Source organism: Pyrgilauda ruficollis, unplaced genomic scaffold, assembly GCF_017590135.1.
Source record: "Pyrgilauda ruficollis isolate IOZ18807 unplaced genomic scaffold, ASM1759013v1 scaffold6, whole genome shotgun sequence".
Taxonomy (NCBI): Eukaryota; Metazoa; Chordata; class Aves; order Passeriformes; family Passeridae; genus Pyrgilauda; species Pyrgilauda ruficollis.
The window spans coordinates 10,307,989-10,318,107 of NW_024527710.1; the positions used below are offsets into that span (position 1 = coordinate 10,307,989).

General features: G+C 43.0%; 1 protein-coding gene across 1 annotated transcript; it reads left to right on the forward strand.

The window, feature by feature from the left end:
• Nucleotides 1–357: 357 nt before the first annotated feature.
• Nucleotides 358–5,526, forward strand: MMACHC (metabolism of cobalamin associated C). Its single transcript, XM_041483564.1, has 4 exons — nt 358–470; nt 2,242–2,436; nt 2,800–2,952; nt 3,501–5,526. Exons 1-4 carry the CDS (start codon nt 399–401, stop codon nt 3,810–3,812), a joined length of 732 nt encoding a protein of 243 aa, XP_041339498.1. The 5' UTR covers nt 358–398; the 3' UTR covers nt 3,813–5,526.
• The last annotated feature ends 4,593 nt before the right edge of the window (nt 5,527–10,119 follow it).

Genomic DNA, 10,119 nt, shown 5'->3' on the forward strand with positions numbered 1-10,119 from the left:
GAATCTGCAAAGAATCTTTCGGAAGGGGAACGAGAAGGGATTGCCAGCACAGAGGCCTCACTGTTTCGGTAAGCAACACCCTCTCACAGCACAGGTGGGGCATTCCCACAGAGTGTGAGGTCAGGAAAAGACGCCTGATCCCTGGCGGTGTGTCAGGGACGGGCACAAGGCCGGGAGCCGCGCGGGGAGCCGGGCTGGCCTGCGCTGGCTGAGCATGCTGGGACACGGAGTCCCCTCCGGGCGAGCCCGCGCGGAGGGGAGGGGGCCGCGCACTACAACTCCCGCGGTCCTTTGCGCGCCGCGCCGTCTCCTAGGAGACGCGGGGATGCGCGCCGGGGGTCCCGCAGGGCCGGAACTACCGCTCCCGTGGTACCCCGCGCGGCGCCGCCGCCGCCGCCATGGAGCGGCGCGTGGCGGAGCAGCTCCGCAGCGCGCTGGGCCCGCTCGGCCTCGAGGCGCACGCCTTCAAGGTAATGACGTCGTGGTGACGTCACGGGCACGACGTCACAGCTCGCGGAGCTGCGGGAGCTGCGGGAGCGCGGGGCGGGTCCCGGGTCCCGGGGCTGCGCAGGGGCCGGGGGTGCCGGGGGTGCCGGGGGTCCGGGAGCGCGGGGCAAGGTGACCGCAGCGGCAGCGGCTGCCCCGGCCCTCGGTGCGGGCCCCCGGCCGGCGGGGTCGGGAGTTACGTAATGACACATCTGCCCCAGCAGACGGCAAAGTCCTCTAGGCAAGCTTAAATTTTAATCTGAGTGAGGGAGCGCCTGTCTGTGCTGAGCAGCCCATGCGCTCCTCTGACCTCTGCTCTGCCCGTGGAAGGGGCCCCTGCCGCCTCCGCCGCTGTGCCCTGTTCGGCTGTAAGTGCAGGGGCTCCTTCCTTGCCTGCCCCAGGGCAATCTGCAGTAAATCTATCTGCAACATCGAATCCATCTGCAATAAACGTGCCCTTCCCTCGGGGAGTGTTGTATCTGTCACCTGAAATATTTTTATTTCCTGCTATGATCTTGTTTGCATAACAAGTACAAGGCAGTGAGCTGGTGAGAGAAGTGCCTCCAGAATTTGGAAAATTCAGTGCTGCTTGCCTAAAACACATCAGCAGAATTCAGGGCAGAACCCAGATGAAAAAACTGGAGCTACCAGAGGGGAAACCTTTTAGCCCTCTAGCTCTCTCCAGATTTCATTCTGACACAGCCAACGTGGGTGCAATGACTGATGTTCACTGGGGAACCAGCAAAGCTTAGATTCGCATCTCTCTAATTCCTTGTAACATCTTACTTCAGCACCTTCAGGGCCACAAAACTGATTAAACTTAGAGTTTCATATAAGAATGTAAACTTTGTAGTGAATCTAGTTTTTGTTCTGTGTTTCCTGATGGGCAGTCTGGCTGCCACTGCCAGCTGCAGAGTGACCGTCAGAGTAATTCACTGATTATTTAGAACAACCAGTACGTTTCATTTTCAAACTTACTGTGCCATTACTCAGCATCTCTCTGACTGTTAGACCTGGCCTTGTGGCGCCCCGGGAGAGAGGGAGTTGTCGTAACCTATGAAAAGGCTGATGTTACTGTGCAGGGCATCAGGAGCGGGGTGCAGGGGGTTTGGGCCATTTCCTCCTGCACTTGGCAGTTGCAGGTCTGAGCCCTGTCCCCTGGTCATGGTTCCTGCTGCCCTGGCTTGATCTCTCATTTCTGGACTGTGTTATAACCTGTCCAGCCCTGGAATCAAATATCCAAATGTGGCCGTATCATAATCCACGTGCTACTGGTAACAAGCATTTTTAGGGGGGGCTTAGCAGTGCCAAGAGCTTCACATCCTTCATTCCACAAGTGTTTCCTGCAGAAGTACAACATGCAACTTGTCACACAAAACAGAAGCACCAGTTTCTTTCTGGCCGAGATAAGAGAAAAAAAAAGCCACCTGTAAAAGCTTTATCTGAACCAAACAATCTGATTTGCATTGGCAAGACTGATTGCTCATACTTCCCTCTAGGTTTCTGAGCAGAGCTGGATAAAGGTTATAAGGAGCTGAATGCTGTGTGTGATTCTTATCTCACAGCTCACAGCACAGCTTTCCCAAACTGAATCCTGGTGTGCAAAACAACTTGGTTTGAAAGGAAGGCTCTGGGCAGGTTGCCCATCTGGGTTGCAAATGAAGGGGGCTACAGTTATTTCCACATTTTTACATTCCTGCCTGTCCACTAGAGTGGTGTCTGTGTTCTAATGGAAATGTGTGTTTCTCTGCCAAGGTTGGGTGGTACAATGCTGTTCTCCAGCCAGCCTTCCACCTCCCCTACCCAGATGACACGCTGGCCTTCGTGATCCTCAGCACGCCGTCCATGTTCGACAAGGCCCTTAAGCCTTTTGTGAACAAAGAACGATTAAAAATAATCAGGGATCCTGTGGATCAGTGTATTTCCCATCATTTATCACGTGTGAAGGAGGTAAGAAGCTGAAATCCCCATTCCATGTAGTGCTGTGGCACATAACCAGGTGGGCTGAGCAGCAAAGCCCTGCAGGCTCCTGCCTGCTCTTTGGAAGGGTGAAGCATTATTCATGAAGGAGAGAGCATCAGCAGGCTTTGGGTGCTTTACTTGCATGTTCTGCCTCTGGATTACATCTCTCAGCTGTGAGGGAGCTCTGCAGGCACAGGCTGAATGCCCACAGCCTCAAACCTGCCGATAGAATTCAGCAGCAGGATGTGGGAGTCTGCAGGCTTCACATGTGCCTGATTTGCTGCCATCCAGCAGTTCTGGAGTGGCAAAGCTTTTCCATGAGCCTGGGCTGATATTTTCAAATTTTCCCAGAAATTCCCTGACCAGAGGGTGGATGTCATGTTTGACTACGAGATGCTGCCGAGCCGAAAGCCCAAGTTCCTGGCACAGACAGCTGCCCACGTTGCTGGAGCTGCATATTACTACCAAAGGAAGGATGTGAAACTTGATCCTTGGGGGAAAAAGGTGAGGCAGAAACACAGTCTGGGAAGAACCACTGAACTGCAAGCATTGAACTGTGCAGTGATTGTTTGCTCACTAGTCATTAGTTCATCTTGCAGGAAACTACAAAGTCCAGAGCACATGCAGGTTCATAAAGTGTTTCAGGTGGGAATTGGAAACTTCCAAGATTCTTCAGGGTAGTAGGGAGATGTGCATGGAGAGAAATATCTTAATCTATTAAACCTACTTAGATAGAAGAATAAATGGCAGTGTAAAGGAAAACCTGTTGCTTAGAGCATTACAAACTGGGGCAAGAATGCTCTGTGGTTAATTTCTGTAATAGATTTTCAGAAAGGAACCTCTCCCCACATTCCAGGGAGGTGTGTGTGGGCACAGGAAAATGGGAGTGAAATGCAGTGCTTTGAGCCACATGTTCAGGAAAGTTTTCCCTTCTGCCCTGTACAGCTCTCCAAGAGAAGGCTGTGAGAGTGAGAAGCATCTGATGGATGCTTTGAAGTCTAGCCTTGATTAGACACAAAGTGAGGCAGCCTGGATATTTTTTTTTCTTCCAGAGGATCTTTGGTGTTTGTATCCATCCCAAGTATGGCGGCTGGTTTGCTATCCGGGGTCTCCTGCTCTTCCCAGCCATTCAGGTGCCATTCCTGGAACAGCCTGCCCCTGTTGACTGTGTGAGCACGGAGGAGAAGAGGATTGAGCTGCTGGAGCAGTTCAATTTCCACTGGCAGGACGGCCGCTACAGGGACATCATTGAAGTGAAGGAAAGGTACTCGGAGGAGCAAAAAGCCTATTTTGCCACTCCTCCAGCCGAGAGATTGCGGCTGCTGGGGCTCTCACAGGAAGCCCAGAGAATCGCATTTCACTGAGAAACCGGCTCCGAGGAGGGCAGAGGGCAGCAAAGGGTAACTCATGAGCCCTAGCTTTTCCCGGTGCCGAGGGGGAGGAGGAGGATGGTTATGCTGGTACAAACCCGAGCAGCCTCAATGCAAACATTGCAATCAGAGCTTCCCAGAGAGAGGGGCACTGCTCCAAGGGCTGGGAGAGCTGGGAGCCGTCTGTTCTGTGCTGCTGCTGATCGGGGGTGTGCTTGGGGGAGTCCAGTAAGGTGCCATTAGCCTTTGCTTGGGAGTAGTTTAGACATCCTGGCAACTCCAAAATCCGTGCTGCTCATTAGAGAAATCACTTTTGTTCTCAAGAATTTTCTTTCTGACTGTTCTGGTTTTATTCTTTGTAGGTGTGAAAACAAAAATTCAGTTATTGTACTACTTAGTTGGATTTTGTCTAAACTTGGGGCAGGTACGTTTTCAGATGTTCCCTAAGGAACACATGTCCAGTCTTTACAGTCTTGCCTAGGTCACATTTAAGCATTTATCCATTCATATAGCTGACTGGAATATTTGGAAAGATTCTGAGTAATGTCCATATGATTGGAGGTTTTACATACATTAAGATGACTGACTGAAAAAGACAATTCTCATGGCCTTTTCTAAGGTAGACCACATTTGTGTTAAAAGTATTTTTCAGTGCCAGCACACAGCACACCCCCCACAGTTACTGCCACAGTTTCCTGGTGTTCTTTATTTGTGGGAAAGGTTGCAAACCTGCACACATGTAAAAGCCATGGCACAAGGCCTTGTCACATGCACAGGCAAACAAGCACAGAAGAAATGGAAATATTAATGACATTATGTTACCTATATTGCTGGATTAAACATGTTCAGACAGAAGCAACATTTTTTACATGACTTTGTCCTGTTACATTTGTTCAGAGGCTACAATGCACCTGGAAATCAGGAATTAATTTCTCTTTGAGCAATTTGAGGCTCAGATCTCGTTAAAGTGATATCATACATTAAAATAATATTTTGTGGGAGTTGTTTTACTAGACTGCAGTGCAATGTTGCAAATGGACAGGCACTTTTTTCCTTTTGATGGTATCAACACGATGATGAAGAAATACTCACTTTGCAGAACTGAGCCCTTTCTTTTTATGCTGGGATTCTTCAAAGCTTTTGGAGACTCCACCACTAAGGCTGCCCTCACCGTTGTTCACTGCTTGATACAGTTGCCCATAGTCAGTACACTAACTCATTGTAATCCAAATTCAGGATAACAAGTTTGCTTCCCTGTAAACAGAGTAGTGAGCATGTGATTGCTGGGTTTGTTCACTGCATTTGCTGTTACAAAAAAGTCCTTGTTGCTTTCCATGCTTTGGTCATCTCTGACTAAGGCAGACACCTGACCTAGAATGTGATAGAGGTATTGTGATGTTTAATTTAATGAAGGAATGAAATTTGTTTAAAATCTGTTCTTTTGTTACAGAATTACTTCTGGTTCAAATTTGTTTGATGTTTCAGAACTTTGAAACTGAACTGTAATTTAACGGGCTTGAGCTAATGGCTCCTGTTAGTAACAAAGACAAAATACTGATTCTCTTAGAAGGATAAATATAGATTTGAATCAAATCTATCTTTGTACATTACAATTTAAAGTAAAATATTTTGATTTTTTGGTATTGATTTCTTACAAATATTTAATATTTTGTCTTAATTTATTAAACAGATTACCATGGTCACTGCATTTCAATTTCTGTAGTTTATTTCTCTTCAAATGGTATTTTGGTTACTAACTATACTAAGTTGTAAGTAAACTTCAGTACTGAGTATTTTTATTTAAACAATGCAGTTCTTAACTTGTGGAGAACTCAAGATGTTCAAGCAAGAATCAATCATGGTTTTTTTAATATCCTGAAAAGAGTGAGCTACCTAAGACACGCCCAGTCCAGTATCTGAAAACTAAGGGAAAAAAATGGTTATCTTAGCAGGAGTTGGGATATAAAAAAATAAAACCTACATCACACTATGAGTAAATCCAATAAAGGTTTATCTTTCCCAGATCATTTCAGCAAGAGCATTAACAGCGAGCACCATGACAGTGCACTTCTCATTACTTCCTCTGTTCTTAACAGTAACAAAAGTTCCAGATGTCCAGTGAGACATAACTGAGGGACTTTCCTTCAGTAGCACTAAAGTAAGGCCTGTAAGTACTGGAATTTTTACTGGTTAAAACCTATTAGTGAACAGAGTCACAGATCCGTGTTCCTTGTGCTTCTGGGAATACAGTTGTGTCAGGCAGAACAGAGTGCAAATATTCAGCAATATCCATTGCTACTACAGTGATTTTGGAGTGACTTGGACGGGCATTACTTCCTTTCTCTTAGCCAGCTCACTGAGATCCACAGCTGCACAGAGAGATACACAGTGAGTAGATTTCTCCCCTTGCTGGTTGGAATATAATGGCCTCTGTCTTATAAAATTGAAGTTTGAGAACCTGTTTGACTTACCTCATCTCTTGGGACAAGACCAGACATGGTGAGGAATGGATCAGCCTTGGATCCTGAGGCATTGTGAAGGCATTCTTAGTTTCAGCCCTTGCAAATGTCAAACAAGTAATTGCAAATACTTGGATAGATTTACTAGTTCAAGTATCACATTTTACATTTTTAGACAAGGTTTTCTCTAAATCCTAATTTTTAAACATTTATTAAAGACTCTTTTCCTCAGTATAACCAGTAGGGTGAGTATTCAAGAGCTGAACAGGAAAAATAAAATAAATTAAAAGCTACTTGAATTTAAATTCAGTTTTAGCAACAAGGCATTCAGTACATTTTAAGCTAATAAAATAGTTTATGGAGAATTAACAAATTTGTAACAGTTTCATGCATTTACCATTCTTACTCTCCTTATGTTTTCCCTATTTTTATTTCATTAACCTAAAAATAACTGAGATTTTTATAACAATTAAAGATTTGACAGACAATACCAATTAAATACAAAGCACAGTCTAACCTGGTGACCAGCAGCCATTGGAGTTGTTGCTCAGAAAAACACCTCAGAAAACACAGTTGGTGGTTTTTGGTATCAGTTTGAATCAGCTACATCTCAGTGCTACAATAATAAGCACTGAAGTTTCTTTGTGGTATGAAAAAGAGTGTAGCAAACTTTATTCCTGATATTGACTTGTTTCCTTCTCCCATAAAAAGAGTGGCTTGTAACAATGCTGTTTTCCTCTGAACTATGGAAAACTAAAGATGTTTTGCTGTATAAATGAGTGCTGGTGTGTCAGTCAAAAATAGCCAACCTTAGGAGAGCAGGGAACTCTTCTAGTTTGTTGTTTTGATGGGGGTTTTAAAGTTTGGTTTGGGTTGGGGGTTTTTTTGGGGCTAGATTGCCCTCCTCTGGATCAGAAGTATAATTTTACTCATTCAGTATAATATTCATAGTCTTTTATTCATTTGTGACCAAAATTATTGTTGGTGTAGCTTCTATTTGACAGGGGTTATATTTCTGAGAATTCACATTGACTTGAAATGGAATCAAAAACCCTCTGAGTTAAGACTGATGTATTTCAAAAAACAAGGTAGTGGCAGCTACTGGTCAGTGCCAGTGTGGTTATCAGCACTCTTTGTTGAGCCTCATGCAAAAAGTGTGTTGAATAAATTAGCTTTGAATACTGACTTCAGTAGCAGCAGCAGTTCAAAACTCTTCCTCTGAGGTTTTGCTGCTCACTGCAGCAGAGAAACAGCTGCACCTCTGCAAGCTGAACTTTCACAGATTCATCTGCCAAAATAGACAAACGTATTCACGGGAGGGTTTTTGCTGTTACACTGGCTTCCTGTGCTATCATATATCCTGTGACAGATCATCCATCACGTTTCCTTCAGAAAACAGAACAGGGCACTTCCCTTCTAGGTTTTCAAGGAGGAAACAGCACCAAGGAACACAAATGAGCTTTTCTTTTCCCTCTGTGACTGAAAAAGATGTTCACATTCCTTAGGAAATACGGTGGGAAACTTGAAAGAATTTAATATTTTGTCATAAAATGAGCAGTGAGAAATTTTAGTGGAATGATTAAAATCTCTCCAGTAATATGCCAAGATTTGCAAAACGTGATTATATATGCATACAAGTATTTGAAATGGCTATTATCATTCGTTAATATTACATCTATAATTCTCATGTTACCTTTGTTGATGTTCGTACATAACTCAGTGAGAAAGCAATTTTACTTTTAATAACTGCATCTTTTCCCCCAAACACCTTGAAAAGTTCTGAAAATCAAACACATTTACACTAAATTGCTTGGGGTTTTTTCCCTCATGTAAAACAAACCATGGAACAGGAAAATTCCTTTAAGTGCATTACAGAAGGAGTGGAGGGATTTTTCTGTGTTTCCTAAATTTATGCAGAATCATTGCTTTTTCTGTGAATGTATAAACCCTCTTATTCCTTTTAAAGGAATTAGTCTTAGGTTTTAATTTCATGTCATAACCTTTTTTCCAGTATTGTTCAGACTAGTCTTCCTGAATCATTCACTATTGCTTCAGTCTTCCAAAATGTAAAAAACTGCCCTATTGTTGTGAAAAGTGAATTTGATGAAATACATCAATTTTAGGCAATGATGTTTTATCAAGTGTAGATTGAAGACTTTTTTCCTTTCTAGACAAAATATATTGATTTTACTCATCAGTGCAGATACTTCAAAAATCTGTTGCTGTGGAATATGGAACATAAACCTACTGGACTTGGTGTCAGAGGACAGTGGAACCTTGATGACTTCCCATATATTTAGTCACATAACTGTGCTCAAATGGTTTCTTGCACAGAAACATTCTAAATTCAGACACGTGTCCCTATAACATGTAGTGATTCAAGTTTCAGGTGAAAGAGCCAAATTTCACATTGAAGCAAACCTTTCATCACTAGGTGTGGTGAGAATTGCTTCCCACAGGCTCAGCTCTTGTTCAGGAACACTGCAAACAACTCACAGCCCGTTCTCCTGCAGCCACCCAGGGGTGTGCAGCACAGGGCCAGTGGTAATGCAGAATTTGTTTGACTCTACATTAAAGGCAAACTCAACTTTTTGCTTTCCATGGATTAAAAATAGAGCTACTATATTCATGAGCAAAAACCATTTCTTTGATTTCTTTGTTCGGTGTTCTTTTTGTACATACCACTGAATTGTATTTAAAAAAAAAGAAGACAGTAACTGCTCTTACACTTTCTGAATTAATTGTCCAAGCGTGCTGCATTCCACCACTCTCTACTTCCCTTATTTCACCCTTTGCAAATTAGAACCAAGACATTTCTGGTTTAAGTCCTCTATCTGTCTAGCAATATACATCAGAATATACATTTGCAGACTGTCATGTAATACTGAACACCAGACCCACTGAAAATTTTAGACTATTAATACAATAAATCTGAGTATTTTAATATAATCTTTACATAACTGCTCTTTTGATGTGTAACTACTAAAAGCTGCTTTCATGGAGCTTTTGCAAACAGACTTTCCTAACCAAAGGGCATCATTTTGCAATACCTGTGAGATATAAAATGCTTGCTTTTGTTCTTTGAACTTTATTGATTTGCTGGACAATCCAATAACATATTCAACAAAGGCCTGATAAAAAGGATGGAATACTTGTTAAGAAAATAGTACTTTTAAACATTATTAACTTTTTATGCTGTTTTTCAAAACTACTGAGAAGCTCACTTTTAATGTTTAAAGAATTATCACAAAGTGATAATTCTTTAAACATTAAGAGGCAATTTCTTTCTTCTAAGCATCTAAATATAAATATGCAGTTGTTCATTTTGAGATAACTAACTCAGAAGTTGTACAAAATCTAGTAAAGGTTCAGTTCTGTATGTTGAATATCAAACATCACATCCTATATATGCCAAGATATAATATATAGAATTTATGTCTGATGCACAGCTTTGTATTATACATTAAAAAAAAAATCAAGTTGCTCCTACAAAAACACTGTTATCTGAAAACTTAATTACAAATATCTGTCACAAACATGAGAGAATAATTTTTTTTTAATTCTAGATAATATGAGAGAGTACAATGTGTGTGTATTGGGTTTGTGTGGCAAAGTTTGGAAGCAGAGAGGGGGTGACAGGGGTGGCTGCTGTGAGAAGCTCCTCGAAGCTTCCAAGGGAGCCAATGCCAGCCATGTCTGGGCTAACAGAGCTGGGAAGGGGGACAATTGTGCAACAGCCTGGAACTGCAGAGAGAAGAGGGAGAAGAAGGAGAATGTGAGAGGAACAGCTGTGCAGACACCAAGGTCAGTGACAGAGGGGAAGGAGGTGCTCCAGAGCAGAG